The sequence below is a fragment of the Adiantum capillus-veneris genome, chromosome 8 (genome assembly GCF_014529385.1).
Source record: "Adiantum capillus-veneris isolate H3 chromosome 8, ASM1452938v2, whole genome shotgun sequence".
Lineage (NCBI taxonomy): Eukaryota > Viridiplantae > Streptophyta > Polypodiopsida > Polypodiales > Pteridaceae > Adiantum > Adiantum capillus-veneris.
This window is the reverse complement of record NC_140938.1, coordinates 32250487-32269253: the sequence shown is the minus strand read 5'-3', so window position 1 is coordinate 32269253 and position 18767 is coordinate 32250487. Positions and strand designations below refer to the sequence as shown.

Genomic DNA, 18767 nt, shown 5'->3' with positions numbered 1-18767 from the left:
CAAATTATCTTGGATCTTAAGTCGAAAAGGGACTCCCTTACCAGACAATACCTCGTCTGACATGGTAGAAGAAGACTCATTTGTCCATACACATGGAGCTTCAAAATCAGTTCGCTCAAGATATTCACAAACGTAATACATGCATTCTTCAAGCATCCATCCTTCCGCCATAGGACCCTCTGGGCTTGCTTTTTGACGTACATTACCTTTCAATACTTCCATAAATCTCTTGGTCCCAAAACATCCATCGAGTAGAAACAAAACCAACAAGCTCTATCTCGTCCACTAGAAGGATTAGCAGATGAACCTACATATCAAAAAAGGAGGTTGGAAGTTTCTTCTCCATTAAACAAAGAAGCTCTGTACATTCACGCTTCTTTTGTGAAATTAACCCTTTTTCAATTTCTCTAGATGTAATCCATCTATCAATAAAAGAAAGAAGATATTGAAGTTATATTTGAATTAAAAACTTATCAACTAAAATTTTATACTAAAATTTAATGAGCAATAAATACCTTGCAAGCGATCTAAATTGATATATTACATCTCGGACTCCTTGGGTAGTACATCCATCAATAACAAGGGGTAGAATATGCTGTATACATGATTAATCCGATCAACAAAACATGCAAGAAAATAAATTCACGAAGATGAATAAAACTTTACCTTCACAAAATTGTGCCAATAATGTGTTTTTAAACCAGACAAGCTCTTATCATCTAAATTAAACATGTTACGACAAGATGCTCCATATCCTGTAGGCGTATGAATCAATTGAATCCTCTTGTTGATAGTCTGCACCTCTTCTGCACTGAGTACCCATGGGGCAGGCTCATAGGTTGTCTCACGTTCAGTTTAATCAAAAAGTGGCCATAGATTAGGCTTTGAGTTTCGATCCTTTAAGTCATTTCTTACTGCCACTGTGTCTTTCAAGCCAACAAGGTGTTGCCATAACGAATGACCAACGTTTTTTAATATATGCATAAGGTCAAGAAGATGACATATCTTCAAATTCTTCCAATATTCCAAAGTGTACCATATCAAAAGACTTTGAGCCAGAGAACGTTTTCCCATGGCTTGCACCTTCACAGCGTCATCATCATCGCTGCTTATGATCTCCGACTCTGAATTGATAGTGGGTCCAACATTCCACTTTAGATACAATCCTTTGGTGTGTTTGGTATTGGACATCTCTCTTCTTCTACCTTCCTGTTAAAATGTATGGCTTGCCTTCTATTTCGTAGATGATGCTCTTTATGTAAAAATTGTATGTGTCAAAGATATATTTTTGTTGAGGTTTTTGCTATAAGTCGATCTCAACCAATCACCACACTAAAGACAAGCTTTATAACCCTTGGTACATATTCCTTCATGAAAAACATAACAAAGATGATTAGCACAATAAATATACAAAAAACTATGAGACAATGTATATATCTAAACCATTTACCTGAGCAAAAACCATATCTTGAAAAGTTGTGGATAGTCCATGCTAAAATCCCACGAACAATGAACTGTCTTTGACCAATGCTTCTTGACATATCCATGAAATCAATCCCTCTCCACAAATATTGAAGATCGTCAATGAGAGGAGCCAAATAAACATTCAGGTCTTTAACTTGTCGCTTTCCCGAGATTAAGAGTGAGAGCAATAAATGCTCTTTCTTAATACTGAGATATGGGGGTAGATTATAGTTAGTAACTACCACAGGCCATGTAGACCATTTACTTGATTTTATAGAAAATGGATTCACACCATCTAATGCTACACCCATCTTTAAATTGCATGATTCTTTTGTGAAATCTGGCCATAGCGAATCAATATGCTCAAATGCAGGACTATGCTACGGAATTCTCATTACTCCATCTTTGCTCTTGTGCTCTGCTCCACATGTCATAAGCTTAGCTAATTTGGGACTTTGAAACATATGTTTTATATGCAGAGCCAAGGGAAAATGTCTCAATACCTTTCTAGGGACCTTACCTTTCTCCTCTTTATAACGAGGCGTTTGCCATTTTGGGCACATCACAGTGTCTTGGTACTGATGTCTATATAAAATACAATCATTGGTGGGATATGCATGTATGGAAGAATAGTCAAGTCGAAGACTACTTATCATCTTCTTTACCTCATCGTGTGATGCAGGAAGGAAATTGCTTATCGGTAAGAACTTTTGAGAGACTAACCTGCAAGTTGATTACAAATATGATCAATAACAAGCACCAATGTTTAGAGTGTAACAAATAAATATGTTAGATGTATACATACTTCAATAGTGTTGAAACGTATACATTACTCCACCCAAAACAGTTTTGAAGATTAAGGATAAGTAAGCTTGCACTTAGTCATGTCAGTTGGCTTCCTTCGTAGATATGCTTTAGAGCTTCTTCTCAAAGATACTTCTCATTGTTAGGAATATCGCTTGCACTATAATTTTGATGCCAATCCTCAATAAAATCAGCCATGTCATGGTCCTTATCAAAGATATCATCACGCCCATTAAAGTCCTTAGAATATTGTTCTTTTAATCTTGCATCGTATTAGGATTACTCCTACGTAGGATCCTCATGCACTCTATTGAAATTTGAAATACATCATGTGAATGTTGATTTGTGACATTATCAATGTCATAATCTGGAGTCTGCATATTTGAAGGTAAAGAAGATTGTATCAATAGCATGCTTCTATATAAAAGGAGAGAGAGATGTGCATAGAATTCAATAACATTTGGAGACAGCAAAAAACAATATCAAATTAAATTAGCGACAGTACGGAATGTAATGCAAATTAAAGTCTAGAATTAGGGTACAAGAGTTCAAAATAACATTAGGAATTGTATACAATGAGCTCTCAACCCTCATCTGTTAAGGGTGCTCGTGGAGGTCTATGCCATCCATAATCGACTAGCAATTCATCACCAGCACGGAATGATTTAATAGCATGGACAAGTATACATCTTGGTACATCCCTACTCATATGTCTTGCTTCATAACAATTATCACACTCCACAAACGTGCAATTGGTTCTTGCACTTCTCCCTCCACTACTATTGATTAAACCTGCTATGTTTCCTTGAGTGTAAGGTCTTCCATCAACATAGAGTCTTTGACCTTTTGCATGTGTAATCCCTCTAGCAGAAAGAGAGGCTGCATTGAGACATAATCCATAAGTAGTCATGCTCTGGATGAAGCGAGTAAGCAGATTCCATGGACCCCATCTATATATAGGTCCACAAAAGGACATAAGGGTGACCTTTGAATGAGGGGGCACATGAAATCCTGTGCAATAAAGAGGCCTCGTCCCACTCCACTGATGGTGGACGAAGCAATCATGTAGAGATTTCCCCAAAAGCCAAAAACCACTCCATCTCAAGGAAGTGGTCCTCCCTGCCAGCCTCCGTATCGTCTACGATCGTAGGTCTGTACTAGATCCTATAAATGAGTAGGAAATGGATGATCTCCACTCATCTCAGCCTCCAATGGAGGAGGTAGAGGATGTCGAGAAACCTTGAGCTGCAACAACTGACAAATGATTTGTCCGTGCCGTGTGCGAGAGAAATTTGCACCATTGGTAGTAAAGTCATCCTCATCATCAATTGAAGATACCTACATATATAATCGAGTTACATTATATATATCAATCTTTGATTTTTAAATCTCCAATATCAAACAAAGGGAGATAAAAATATACCATAGGTCGATGTCGCTCCTCAGGTGGTGGTGCTTGCTCATAAGTACCATAAGTCATCTGATGTGAAAAGCACTCCAATTGTGGTTTGCGATACGTGCCACAACAACGAGCACACCAACATATAATAGGCTCATCGTAGTAGAAATCATTGTAAACTAGTTCATGTGCAGTATCGGAATTCTGTGCACCCCGGCTACCACTAGTAGGAGGTGGTGGTGTACCCTCTGATTGATCCGAATCCGGATTTCAATTACCATAAAAACATGAGACATTTATCAAATGACCAAAATAAAAAATTCAATAGAAGTAACAAAACGTTGAAGTCTAATAAGTTATATGGTATATTTTGATGCTTATTGTAATTTATAAAATAAACAGATGCTATTGTATGGTGCCATCAAACAAGAGAAAGGCAACCATTTGCATGGAGACATGGCAATTCTTCCGCAAGGAGATGCGCCTACGCATTAATTTTCCCCAACAAAAGGTGTATGCCTTTGGTAATCTATATTAGAATTAACATGAACTTTCCTAGATTGATTCTAACTTTTCTCTAGTCTATGTTATTTTGTTTATTCAAGTTTGCATAGGAGGCAACACGAAAGAGAGTAGCTTTATGCCACACATCTAGACTAGGGCGAATGGGACGAGATGGATTTGTGGCCACATTTGTGAGTATAGACCATTCAAATTTTAACTTTTAAAGGTAGTATTATTGAATGCAAAAATTAATAAGTCTTAATAACTCTTTGGTTGTGTCTTAATGTAGACGAAAGACTATGGTCGTGCACTGATGGCACAAGAGATAGAGTACGCCACATACTACGGCTATTGCGCTTTGTGTCAGACACTTACTGACAGTCCAGATCCACTTGTACGTATCCTTGTTTTGCTTTGTAGTTTTTTTCATGGTAACTGTAATTAACTGTAATATATTCTTTTTTATTTCACTAACTAATGCAAGAGCAGCATGGCGAGGATGATATGACAGAGGTGGCTCGACAGGAGACCGGGAGGCGACGCGAGAGGTTGAGAGGAGCGGCGGCCCGATCACTGGCCATGATGGTGACGATTGCGGAGATGGGGGATAGTCGTAGTCCCACGGTTTGGACCAGTGGTGGTGGCACTAGCGATCATGAGACCGATGATAGTGATTCTTCCAGTAGTGATGTATCACAGAGTGATCCTGCATAGAGATTTATTTTGCATATTTGGGATCGTTATATATGTAATTTTTCACTGTGCATTACTACAACGTATGTGATAATAAGATTTGTTTTGTATATGCGAGGATTGATCACCACACATTTTGGACACATGTACATAAACTTACTGATGATATATATTGACATATGTTTGTTGCATCACTAAATTTGTCTACTGTTTGATTAATTATTTGTCGATAAGATAATTAGCCTAAGTAACTATCTCAATGTTATTTATTTGTCTTTCTATATATATTTTTTAAAAAGATGGATTGAAATTGCGGTCATTGTGCTACCAAATGATGATATGGCATGTGAAACCTAGTCCTAAGTTTTCTATTAGTTGCTCTACTTCTAAAAACTAAGGCATTTTGATCTTATAGCACTCTTGTGCAAGTCTTTAAGAATATAAAAGAAATATTGCAAGGGATGCTATTCTTTTTGTTCAGTTGTTGTTGTTCTGGTTTTGGATCACCGCCTATCTCTTTTCGCTCGGTCGGTTTACACATTGTTAAAAAGATTTCTAATGTTTTTTTGAAGATGAAGATTTGAACTATGATGTTTCAAAGTACCAAGCATCATACGCTCCAAGTTTCAAGTTACGTACCATGCACCAACTACAAGTATCAAGTTTCATTATGGAACTTGATACCAAACCCTAAATCAACTGCCAAATCTAACACTAACAAGTTTTCTTGGTTTCTACGTCAGGCTCTAATATTAAGAAGCTTTTGATTTCCATACTTTTTATAAAGGTAGCATATTTTACGCTAAGTGTCAGATTCTACATACCTTGTATCAAATCAAGTACCAAATCAAGTACCAAGTACCAAGTACCAAGCAGCAAGTACCAAATCTAACACTAAAAAGGTTTTTTTGTTTTCATGTTAATGTATTACATTACCGGCAAAGTTACACCGACCAATTAGTACCATGGATTATGTACCAATTGCAAGTACGAAGTTTCATTATGGAACCTACTACCAAAGCAAGGACCAAGTACCAAAAACCGACATGTACTAAGTACTAAGTATCGACATGTACCAAGTACCAAGTACCGACATGTACCAAGTTTTCTATATTTTCATGTTAAACCCACATGTCCCAAGTTGTATGAAGTTTTTTTTATCGTGGACTCCGGAAACGGTCCATCGGCGATCCGTTTGAGCTCTTGTGAGCCCACATGGAATGTCCATGTACCAATGAGGCATATGGGCAAGCTATATGGCTCGCTAAGAGCTCAAATAGCTCTTCAATATATGGACCGTTTTCAAAGTCCTTGAGCAAAAAATGCTTGAAAACGACACATCAGTCAATTATTTGAGCTCTCGACTAGTCCTATAGCTTGCCCACATGCCTCTTTGGCACGTGGACAACCTATGTGGGATCGCAGAAGCTCAAATGGTTCGCCAATGGGCCTTCCAAAGTAGTCCGTCCAAAGTAGTCCATGAGCGTTTTTTGGTCGTGGACTTCAGAAATGGTCGATCGGCAAGCTTTAGAGCATGGAGCCCACGTGCCAATGAGGCATGTGAACAAGTTATACAACTTGTTGGGACTTTGAAAATGGCCCATTTGCGAGCCGTTTGAGCTTTTGTGAGCCCACATAGCTTGTCCACGTGCCAACGAGGCATGTTGGCAAGCTATATGGCTCGCGAGATCCGAAGCGGCTGGCTAATGGATCATTTTGGAAGTTCGCAAGCATTATTTCTATGTTAGGCTCTAATCTTTTGTCTCTGTGTGTGTGTGTGTGTGTATCTTCTTTATAGACCAAGGAAGGAAATTGCAGTTGCAGATGGTCTTAGCCAAAAATCCTTTCTCGGAGCTATCTCTATTCCAAATAACCCTATCTGGGATAGAATCAAAGAAGCATCTTTAGTAGATCCAGAATACCAGCGTATAGTATCTCTAGTCCAGCAAAATAAGATGCCTGAAGCTAAAGATTACTCTCTTATGGGAGGATGTCTTTACTACAGACATAGACTTTGTGTACCCAGAGATCCAGCCTTAAAGAAGGCCATTTTGTATGAAGCACACGATAGCCCTACATCCGGACATCCAGTCTATGCTAAGACTCTTCATGCTGTCAGGAGGAGTTATTTTGGGTCTGGAATGAAAGGGGACATACTTCGCTATGTGAAGCAATGTCTTTCTTGTCAGCGGATAAAGGCCGAAAGAATCAAGTTACCAGGGCAACTTCAACCTCTTGACATACCCCAGATGAAATGGGAATGCATTAGTATGGATTTTGTTACAGGATTACCTTCTACAGGAGGGTATGATTCTGTTTTCGTGGTTGTTGATATGCTCACAAAAGTGGCTCATCTAATACCCGTAAAGACAACCTTTATCGCTTCAGATGTTAGTCGGGTATTCATCAAGGAGATTTTTAGGTTACATGGGCTGTCCAAGCGTATCGTCAGTGATAGAGATGCCAAGTTTACATCAAAATTTTGGACTTCTCTTTTCCAATCTATTGGGTCACAATTAGCTTTCAGTACAGCATATCATCCCCAGACAGATGGGCAAACTGAAAGAGTTAATCAAGTCATAGAGGACATTCTCATAGCCTATTGTTCGCAAGAGCCAAAGAAGTGGTTATAGTATCTACCTTTGGTGGAGTATGCTTACAACTCTTCCGAACACAGAAGCATTGGAATGTCACCTTTCAAAGCTCTTTATGGACAGGACTGCTTAGCACCACTGAACTTCTCAGATCCAACCATCAGGGTAGAAGCATCTAGGAAGATGTTAGAAGATATGGAAGCACAAACTAGAGCTATTCGCCAGGACATTCAGGCCGCTCAGGATAGACAGAAGCACTATGCAGATAAGAACCGTTCAGAAAGAACTTTCAAAGAAGGGGATAAGGTTTTTCTGCGAGTCCAACCAAAGAAAAGCAACTTATCACTAGGCAGATATAAGAAGCTTAGCCCAAGGTATTGTGGACCATTCGAGATCGTTAAGATTGTGAGTGACCAAGCCTACAAGCTAAAGTTACCTGCAAACTTGAAGGTTCATGATGTATTTCCCGTCAGCTTACTCAAACCCTATATCCCTAACCTTGATCAATTCTTGGACTCAGATCAGATAGTCATGCCGGCACAAGGAGTTCTCGAGCTCCAACCTGACTATGTACTTGGAACAAGGGAAAGGAAGTTACGCAACAGAACTATCACAGAGCATCTCGTAAAGTGGAAGGATTACCCTGAAGAAGATGCAACTTGGGAGGACGAACCAACGCTCATAAAAGATTACCCAAACACATTCTTGAGATGAGGAAATCTCAAATTTTTCACGTTGGGGAGGTTGTAAGGTCTCTGACCCCGATCAAAAGAGCACCATTGTACCATAAAATGAACATAATGGAATAAATTACTATTTTTAGCAGTTTTCCAGATTCTGTCAGTGCCATGATGTTTAGAATGTTTTAAAGCTTCGAAATGTGAATTAAAATAATTTTTGTAAAAAAATTCCAAAAATAGCAAGTTTTTGGTCACCCGACCCGCCTAGTTTTGATCGTCTCGAAAAACTGCACCCGTACCCCGAATTTCAAAAAATGCATTTTCGGACCCCGGGGGCTGCTAAATATGGCAGGTACTCGGGCCAGTACGTCTTAGTTAGAGCTCAGTATAGCAATTTACGGCATAAAAATCCGACTCGTATGACCCGTTTTAGCCTAGAACCAATTTTCCTAAAAAATTATCCGGGGAGGTATCGAGGGCCCGGGACTGTGTGGGAACAGGTTCCAGGCCACTCCAGACCAGCTTTAGCAACTAGGGGGCGCCCTCTTGCCTTGTGGGAGTCTTGGGAAAGCTGCCAAGCCAGTAACTAAGTCTTAGAGTCAATTAAACTAGCCAACCTGACACTTGGTGAGTAGGCAACTAGACTTGCCAATGCAGTGAACTGAGTGCTCCTCCGGATGCTAATAGCAGGGCTGGTCGATTTTCAGCCTATAGGAGCCTATTTAAAGGCACACACACACACACACACACACACACACACACACACACACACACACACACACACACACACACACACACATGCTCACACACACACACAGTGCACACACACACACCTACACGTACTCTGGGAAGGTGTTGCCGGTACACACACCTTTTGAAGGAGAAGCAACGAGGGAGGTGCTGTCGAACTCTTGCCTCAAGAAGCTTGATTAAATCAGAGAATCGAGAGGATCATCAGCCCTTAATCACGGTAACCACGGTTTGATTAATGCTTCCTGAAAATCCTTTTCATTACCACCTAAATTTCTCGTCTATTATGCTTATACCTAGTCATAATTCTCTATATTTACTCTCTAAATTCTCCTTAACCATATTCTATTATGTAATCATCATCCCATAGCTGAATTATCAGCCATTCATCACTCTTAATTAATGATTAGTGCACGATTATTAGAATTTTCTCTCTCTAGGTAGCATAGAAATTAATCGGTAAGCTGGTAATTGTGTAGATTGATGAGAATCACTCTTTCTATCACGCATTAATATTGTAGCTGATTTAGATTCATCTTTGTTATGCATTAAGGTATAATAAAGGTAAGATTAATCTGTCATTAAGTCTCTAAGAGGTGGTTTTTCTCACACCTATGCATGCGGTGATTCTGCACCCTCTAATTGCTAGGAAGGAGATTAATCATGCTTAATTCATCTCTTTGGTAATTCCATTAGTAAAATCTTATTATTCTTAATCATGTAAGCCGAGTAATTATCTTTAGAGCCGGTTCCCATAGGATTATGTGTCATCCATAATGATTGCTATATGGAAAAATCTAAACCTCTCATGTAGCAGGCATTGTTGATGTTGCTAATCTATCATTTGACTTATTATGACGCTTACGGACATTAGCTCTTTTCCCCAAGTTAATTACTTAAAGTAGTGAGTTTAAAATGGCCCCGGTTAAGAGGACTCACTTTGGTGGAGCCCACGACCACGAGGCAGGAACGAGCAAGGTGAACGAAAAGGGAAAAGCTCCCATGGAGGAACAAATACCGGCCATCTCACGGGCCATCGACGAAGAAATGGAAGAGGTAGGTCATAACTTCATTCAAGTAGTTTAATTTAACATTGCACACGTCTAGTTAGGAATGAAAATATCCCCAAACATGTTGGAGAAATCCGACAAAAACCTCGGCATTTTCATTGTACATTATGTTCTAAAGTAGGAAGGAAATGATTGAAGGGTATGCTGGTTGCAATTAGGAAAGAATGTCTACTAGGGAAAATTTAGCTCGACATGTTCATTTTATTTCCAATGTTGAATTAGTCCTGACCCCCCTACTGATCACAGGGGGCACAGTTCCTCGTTAAGGGCTCTTGAATCCACGACTTGCTTTTTATGCGGTGGATACCCACGACTTGCTTTCTATGCGGTGGGAACCCACGTCTTGCTTTCTATGCGGTGGGAGTGTCCATGACGTGCTTTCTATGCGGTGGACATACCTACTTGTATGGGCAGCTAGGCCACAACGGGAGGAGTGAACTCTCGCTGGAGGGGGGATGTTGTACCTCCAGAACATTGGAACTTTAATGAATAAGTTTGAGTAGAATTTTTACTAAAATACTGTCTTGGTGTTGTTTGCAATACTGGTTGAAGGGATGTCTTAACGAACAACGTGCTTCGGAATTAAAACAAGGAAAGTCTATGTTGAACAACCTTTGTGGTAGTAATTAGGTCACACAAGAAGTGTGAGTGTGGGGGCTTGGCTCAGGTTGCCAATGCCTACGAGATGGGTGGTCCCGATTGGTCGGGAACTCTCTGTCCCCATAGTGCTTACTTCGATATTAGTAATACTCATTGCCCCTAGAGCGGTGAAATCTCGAGAGTACGTGCCTCTGAAACATGGGGAAAAAGGCACTCGAGGTTTCTCTCCTCTTGGAAGGTGGGTCTTAGGATCGCTACATAGGTTAAATCACGCTTCCCCTGCGAGGTGGAGCTAGATCTCCTTGCTAGTAGGCTCAAACTCAATTCACTTTGTGATGAGAGATCGTCCGCTAGATGAACCCAGACCATTCTGTTTGCTTCCGCAATAGATCTAGTGGCCACTAGGTTCACCATCAGATCCGCCATTGGAGTCGGCGGGGTGGGGACCTCACACATTTCTTTTTGTTACTTCTCTTTTGCTAGCTGGTGTTGTTTAGCTTCAGCTCTTAGCTCTTGGATTTGTCTTTGCAGATCGGGGATGACATTCATTCTGTCCTCTAGCTCTCCTTGGAGAGCGTCGATGACCATCTCTAGCTCTCTAGCCTTAGCACTGTGGCTAAGTGCTGTTGTTCGCATTTTCTCAGTCATCTCTTGCATCTGTTTTGCATATTCATTAACTTGCAGGATGACTTCGTCATTCGTCTGTCGGTCTTCTTGCTCTGTGAGCTGCCTAGATGTTTCAGCAGTCTCTGTGGGTGGCTCCTTGGGTGGGGTTGTGGTAACTGTTTGTGGTAGCGGTAGGGGTTGTACCTCTCCCTGTGGCCGTGCGGTTGCCTCGGCTATTTTATCTTCGTGAGGCTTCATGGATGCCTCAGCCGTTTCCTATTGCTTGATTATAGAAGGAGTGGTTTCAGTTTTTGTTGACTTGGGTTGCTCAAACTTTGTTGCCTCCTCTAGTTTAGGTTCCTTTTCTTTGGTTTGCTCGCCCTCTAGTTCAAGTTCAGGCTCCTTTTCTTTGGCTTGCTCTCCCTCTGTGGAGATGAAGATGGAGGACTGGGCATGGGGTGGTTTGTCTGTTCTGTATATGGTGATGATGGTCTGTGAGACATCTCACCCTGTTCGTGCTGGCTTTTACTTTGTTGGGAAGCTTCAGCTTGTCTCTGCTATTCCGTTGCATCTTCCCTTGCTTTTCTTTCTGCTTCTTGAGCTTATTTTTGCTTTAAGGCTTCTGCTTCCTGGTACATGTGTTCAAGAGAATCCTTGGATCTTCTGGTTCTCTCCTAGCAGGATTCTTGGTTCGGGGGTCTTTTATATCTCTTGCGTGCTGGGTCCTCACATGCAGCTTGGTGGCTTCTTTCGTGGTTTCTTTTTCCCTTTCAAACCTCGCCTTCTTTTGCTGAGGTTCTTCCTGGTGTGTAGCCACTGCCTTCTTCATCTCCTCTCTTCTCTTCATTATTTGAGATTTCGTTGCTATGTGCTTCATGAGAGCTTTTTGCAGACTCTTCACCAAATTTGTAAACTCTCTTTGACGAGCGGGTGGTTCTTGGAGATGGCTGTGCTGACACAATCCATGTGTTTTGATCTGGGACATGCGGCGAATTGTCTGCCAGCCAATAGCATGGTATGCTATTCTTGTCAGTACCTCAGGTGCACCCAGATATGTGATCTTACCCTCTTTCTTGGTACCTTTTAGCGTAGATAGAACATACTGTGCGTGATAATTGGGCTGCCTGATTGTCGACTTCAACACTTGTCGCATCTGCATGATTAGGTGTTGTGTACCTTGGCAGTCTCTTTCTTAGAAAATGGAAGTGTTGATAATATAACTGTGCTGGTTCTTCCACTTGATTCTGGGTGAGATCAGCAAAGGTGGCCATAGCAGTCTCCTTGGTGAAAGTGCCTGCTATCTTCCCGTCTCTGGCCCTCATTGTCATTCCCTCTATTGGCAACTTCAAATTCTCGGCCACAATTTCTTTCGTGATCACCACTTCGACTTTCTGCCCTTGTTGGTCAGTAATTTGGACTGGTCCATGTTTCTTAATTATAGACGAGAGCTCATAGGCTTTCTGAAAGTCTACACCACATGGTTCTTGGTCGTAGAATTCTCTGAGGCCGAGCCTTCTGTTGGCCTCCTTTGTGTCTGGCTTTGCCGCGACATCATAGATTTCTTTCGGCTCGCGATTATTAACTTTTTCATCAAAATGAACATTTTTTGGTGCAACTTGGTTCTAGTCATGATGTAGACTCTGTGTATGAGATTTGAGGTGATTTGGATCAAAAAATATGACAGATAACTCAAAATTTGGTGTGGAAGGACTTCTTTGCGTTTTTTTGGCAATTTTCCAAGTTATCATTGATCAATTTGGTTCATACTTGAAATGTGGCATGTAATAGGTGTGCACAAGTGATAGGTGAGGTGAGAGTACCATTTTCAAGGCAAAAAATTGCAAATGTAAATAATCACGATTATTTACAGCAGTCAACTTTATTTGCAAAATTTGACAAATTCTAACCTAAACATATTCAATACACCTAAAACAAGTCCTAAATTGAATTTGGTAAAGTTTTGTCTTGTCAGTATCACTTCATGCTTTGTCGAATCTGAATTCACCGATTTTTGTGACTACATGGCCCGTGGAGTTGGTTTAATAGTCATTGTTGAGACTATGGACTTGTCCGCTACATAGTCCTGAAGCTACTCATCCAATTTTGGCCCATTTGGAGTCAGTTTGACTTCGTATGTCAAATTTGATGCTTTGTAGTCTTCGAGCTGTTTTCTGCTTTTCGAGAGCTTGTCTTGATTGATTTTATAAAACCAACCATACACATTATGTATAGACCCAGTCTATAAGCTGTCTGTGGAGTCAGAATCCAGTTCTGGCATCTGTCAAAAACCTAGCTTTTCTACTTGGGACCCCCTCGACCCCTGCCGAATGGTCAACTATTGATATAGAAGTGTTCTATTATGTAGGGGCATGCTATAGTTCAAGTTTTGTTCGATTTGGTTGAGCTGAAAGAGCGCTATGGTCATTTTTTTGGTCGTAGGACTTCGTGCACTGCTCGATTTCCAGGGTTTTTTCCTGGGGTTTAGACTAGCTACCGGCCGTACAAAATGGATCATTGATAAGTATACAACTTACCCCTCATGTCTCGTGTGAGACGGCACTGTAAACGGGTGATTGTGGACTCCAGAAAATGCGCGCAAAGAAGGTCGAAAGCTGTCTCTCCAAAGGCGACAAGTGGAAATGAGGTGATTTTAGACTACCCTGGATATCTATACTTGGACTTCCCGAACCATTTTTTCCCAAATTCCCCTGTTAGTCCTACTAGGTCGTGAAATCTATGTTAGACTAAAAAATTTTCGCAATCAGATTCTTGTAGCTCATTCTGTAAGAATTTTGCCAAAGTAGGCCTCGGCCGCCTAATTTAGGCTTCCCGCTTCCGTGTGCCGATTTGATTGAAATTTTTTGTGCCTGTTCGCCTTATCCTTCTAATCATCAGTGTATCTTTAGTTTTTTTCATTTGAGCTCATTTGCTATTTATTATTAATTTTTGACCTGTTTATTAAAAAAAACAAAGAAAAAAACAAAATACGTTAAAAAATCAAAGTGAAAATCCAATAATCAAGAAAATCCAATGAAAAACACAACTCTATTTTTTTGTTGGATTTCTCCTTTTGTAAGTCCCAATATCAAGAAAAATGATGAAAAATAACAAAAAATGCTATTTTTTGATGATTTTGTCATAGTATATACACTATTTACACTCATCGGAGGGATGTTATCAATTAAATTTCCCATATTGATGATTTGTAAGGGTATTATTAGGTAATTTTGCAAAATCACACGTTAACATCAAACTTTTCCTCCCTCTTCAAACATTGCCCCTTAATTACTTAGTTTCCTTCCACCCCTCCTAGATGGCGTACTCCGAGACAACTGTGTGCATGGGTTGAACAATCGTCTCTATGCATAGCCTTGGTTGGCCCCACCATGATTCGAAGATCAATGCAGTTCAAAACCATTATGCTGTGTGTTAAGGCGGTTACGCCGCTAGCGGAAGCTAAATAGCGAGAACTCAACCAACAACAGAATTTGTCAGACGAGGACGAAGCTTGACCCGCAGGCGCATGGAAACAACTAGGTGGGTGTCAAATCACCTACTCGACCTTCTAATGACAATCACTACTAAGGAAATCAAATCTAAGTTCTAAAATACGCAAGTGACTGAAATCCGTACTACGAACGAATGCTATACGAAACAGGATCTAGAATCATTGAATCGATCTCAAACTCAAGGGGAAGTCTATACACTAGGTAAGAACAACACCCTTAAGACTTGAACTGCAAAATCAACCTATAACCACTCCGTGCGGTAAACGCGTATGAAGACAGGCCGAAAAATACAGGTGACCGAAACTTGACCCCGATGGTACTAATGTGTAGCTCTACTCGTTGTGGTTCTATAGATATGCTGCACGCTCTATTCCGACACACGAGTTGGAAGAAAACTCACACCGAAGCTCGTAGGAACTTACCACACATAGAAGCCGATAGCGCGCACTCTTGGTATCAGTGCGTAGCTCTCGCCGTTGCTAACACAATGGCGGTGTCGCTTCTCCAATGGCGGCTCCGTAGCTCGCGTAGCAAGTAGATAAGACTCTCTCTCTCTCTCACTCTCTCTCAGAGACAGTCACGGCGCTCAAAAACTCACTTTGATTAATAATCTGAATCTCCTTAGGTTACAAAAACTTTGGCTTATATACCTCAGCCTTGGAGGTGAGAACATCTCTAACTAATTACATCAGCAAGTGAAATTACTTCGGAATTACAAGCTGGAAACTCAATTGAGTCCCGTTACTTAATGAATGGCTCAATTCAAAATCAATGTCGGAAAGACATTTATTACAATCAATGGTTACAAAAATGATGAGTGTGAGCAAAAATGTGGGTGTGATCCTCTGCTGGCTCAACACTCCCCCCCTCCGCGTTCATGTCGTCCTTGACATGACCTTTATGCTTGGTCAATAAAGTCCTGTCGTCTTGAGCATCTGCAAATGTGATTCATATCGCAGGTTGCCGATGGTCAAGGTTGGGCCGAATATTTTGCTTTCGTGGGTGAAAAAGCCGGTGTAGAAAGCTTCTTCGAATGTTTGCATGTGGAAGCTAGGCAAAAACATAATCCTCTGGTATAGGAGGTGCAACACTTTTGGAGAAGGCTGCAATGAAAGGTCATACATCATATCAGTAACTGTGTCGGCCGTCGATAGTAGACTCGAGGTCGTGGCTTTATCTGGCGCGAACACTTCAATGCAAGCTAAGAGAGTCCTGCAAATTTTCTTGAGCATCTGACACGAAAGGTCAGGAGAGCCAGTAAAGATCTTGATGGTGCCCGTTAGGGTTTTCACCATGTAGGCTTTACCTATTCTCTCTCCTGCCTTTGGTCGTGGCATCCTTGGGTAATTAAGCCAATTTGGCTTCTTTTCTGCAATCCTGCCATGCTTTTTCCAGCTTCTGACTCTTGGCACCGGGCAGAAGGTTGCATTCTCCCGAATCTCCTTTGGTGCCTCCACCAAGTAGATGAGATAGGCTGGGTATTTGTTCAACCAACCTTTCCTCCATCTAGGCTGCGAATCTACAATCTTCTTTGATTGTTCCTCTTTTGTGATGTCGCCTTCGTAAAGAGCGACATACTGCTCCTCCTCTATTCTCTTTTTCGTTTTTATCACTTCAAACTTCATCAAAGGGAAAGGTAGGCTGGGTTGCATCCACTCTTCATGGAGCACTTTTGTGTCTAATCCCTGAAGTCTAATGGAGATTAGGAGTCTCCTCTCCCATTCCATTTCCGCCTTGGCACTCTCCTCTGCTGACTTTTCTATTTGGTCATGGAGCCTTTGTTCTTCTTCTTCAGAGATTCCTGAAGTTGAGGTCACCTCGTGAACTGGGGCTGGATCTTCAATTGTGGTTGCCTCTCCAGTTTCTGGTAGCTCTATGGCGGCTCCACCTGATTCTTCTTGTGGTGTCTCTGTCTCTCTTCTTTGTTGCTCTTGTAGATCTTGGAGCTGTTTGCGGAGGGTCTCATTCTCTGTTCTTAGTGTTTGATTTTCTAAAGTGAGCCTCTCCTCTGCTGCCACTGATCCCTCCGCAATGTGCAACCTTTGCACTTGCTCTAATCTTAGATCTCTTTGTAAGCTTTGGACCTGGTCTTCCAAAGCTGGTACAAGAGCTCCCTCTTGTTCGGTTCCTGCTCTGCTAGCTCTAGGGGTAGCCCTGAGTCTAGTGATTGTTCTTTCTTGGAGCTCGACTCTTTCCCTTAGCTCAATGAGCTCATCTTTAGCCGCCTCCAAGTCGTCTTCCATCCGCAATTATGTCCGTAACGTAGCTAATTGAAAGCATTAACTTATCCTCAGTCTCAGTCCCAAAGACCTCAAACACCTTCGAAGGTGGAGAGAGCTAGCATGGAATGATTGTAGGAAAGAGGAAGAAGAAGCATTCATATGAGAAAGAAATAGTTCCTCACTTATCATCACTCTTCTTGCTTAGCATAACATAATAGCATAGTAATGAAGAAGGATAAGATGGCAAGCTTAAGCATTGAAGCATGGCTCTTGGTGTAGGCTCTCAACATCTCAACAAGCTTGGAGAAGGAGATGAAGCTCTTGCACTTGGCACTTCACACAATGAGAGTGTGTGTGTAGAAGGCGAGGACAAGCCCAACAAGCGGGAACTGTCCCTTAGAAGGCCGAACAACAGATCAATCACGCCAGTAGTAATTAACGTAGGTAGTTACTGTTGTAACTCTTGGGATCTATAAATAGGATCCGTTACATTAAAATTGGGCTCCTTAGCTTCTTAGCTTCTTAGTTGTACAGAGCTTCCTCGCTTCTTGGCGTAGTTGCTTGGATTTTGGCTTTAGCTCTCTAAGCATTCTCGGGTTATGAGTTCTTCGCCTCTAGCTTCACTCTGTAATGATTGCTTTGTAACCAATTGAGCTTAAACCCACTATACACTGTACTGGTTGTTCTTGAGCTATTAATATGAATTTGCAAATACTCTTTTCGGTTTTTTAGTATGTCTCTCGTCTTAGTATAATATTTCAGTTCGGTTAACTATTTCAGTCCAGTCAGTTCTTTGTTCCAGTTTCACTAACTGAACTGACGACATAACCAGTAGCTTTAAATTCTAACACTAGAATCAGCTGTCTGAAGAGATCAACTCCAATTCCATTTTGGCGATCACGATGGTTAGAGCTGTTTGCTCTTCGACCAAAAACTCTTATCTCCCAGTTAGAATTTTCAGCTGTACTGATGGCACCAAAAGCCAGTCGTGGTCGTAAACCGTCAACCCGATTAGACAACGATTCCAACCGCGTCAACCCTATTCCTGAGGAATCAAAAAGAGAGTCTGATCCTAAGAAGGACCTGCTGAGACTGGGGCTCAGGAGGAGCACAATCACGTTGATGAGGCCAGGGACTCTCAGCACTCCAGTCATTCCCGTAGGAGAAGGACTAAACGGAAAGAAAGCAAAACCCCAGGAGTTCCCAGTCCACACACAAGGACATTGGGTAGCAAGGGTAGTCGTCACAGTCCAGCAGAAAAGCCAGAGAAGAGACAGAAACTAAGACTGAAGAAGAAATTGACTGGGATGAAAATATAGACCATTACAAGAAGTCTTCAAGACAAAGCCAGGCTCCCAAGGTTAGAAGAAGCAAAGACAATGCTGACCGTCATGATTATACTTCTTCATTGAAGATGATCTAGATGTTCATATCCAAGCTTTTGAACAGTATGCTGAATTGAAGAATATTGATGAAGATAATTGGGGAGAATATTTTCCTCAGACACTGAAAGATGCACCAAGGAAATGGTATTACCATTACCCGGCTTGCCAACTCAGATCATACAACAAATTGCTCAAGTCTTTTAGATTGGAATATTTAGACAACAGGGGTGATGAGGACATCCTCTGTGAGCTAGATAAGATAAAGCAAGGGAAATTATCAGTTATGTTGAGAAAATCAAGGAGTTAACCAGGCAGTTGGAGGAGCCACCATCAGAAAAGAGGTTAGGAGCATGGCTTTTAAATGGGTTCCACAGTAAGAAGCTCAGAGAACAGGAGGTATCTGCACCAACAAAGAAATTTAATGATTTGGTGCAGCGAGCTCTGAAGCTTGAACATCATGCTAAGAAGGAGAGAAGTCACAAGAAGA

The 18767-nt window shown here is 41.2% G+C and overlaps 2 protein-coding genes across 2 annotated transcripts; one reads left to right on the top strand and one right to left on the bottom strand.

Annotated features, from left to right (window-relative positions):
• Nucleotides 1-490: 490 nt before the first annotated feature.
• Nucleotides 491-1358, bottom strand: LOC147451913 (uncharacterized). Its single transcript, XM_086519185.1, has 3 exons — nt 1037-1358; nt 667-811; nt 491-595 (listed from the first exon to the last, which is right to left on the bottom strand). The coding sequence occupies exons 1-3, from the start codon at nt 1189-1191 to the stop codon at nt 491-493; spliced, it is 405 nt and encodes a 134-aa protein (XP_086375311.1). The 5' UTR covers nt 1192-1358.
• A 2721-nt stretch (nt 1359-4079) lies between these two features.
• On the top strand, nt 4080-6073 carry LOC147451912 (uncharacterized). Its single transcript, XM_086518851.1, has 5 exons — nt 4080-4178; nt 4282-4362; nt 4461-4569; nt 4656-4679; nt 6033-6073. The coding sequence occupies exons 1-5, from the start codon at nt 4080-4082 to the stop codon at nt 6071-6073; spliced, it is 354 nt and encodes a 117-aa protein (XP_086374977.1).
• The last annotated feature ends 12694 nt before the right edge of the window (nt 6074-18767 follow it).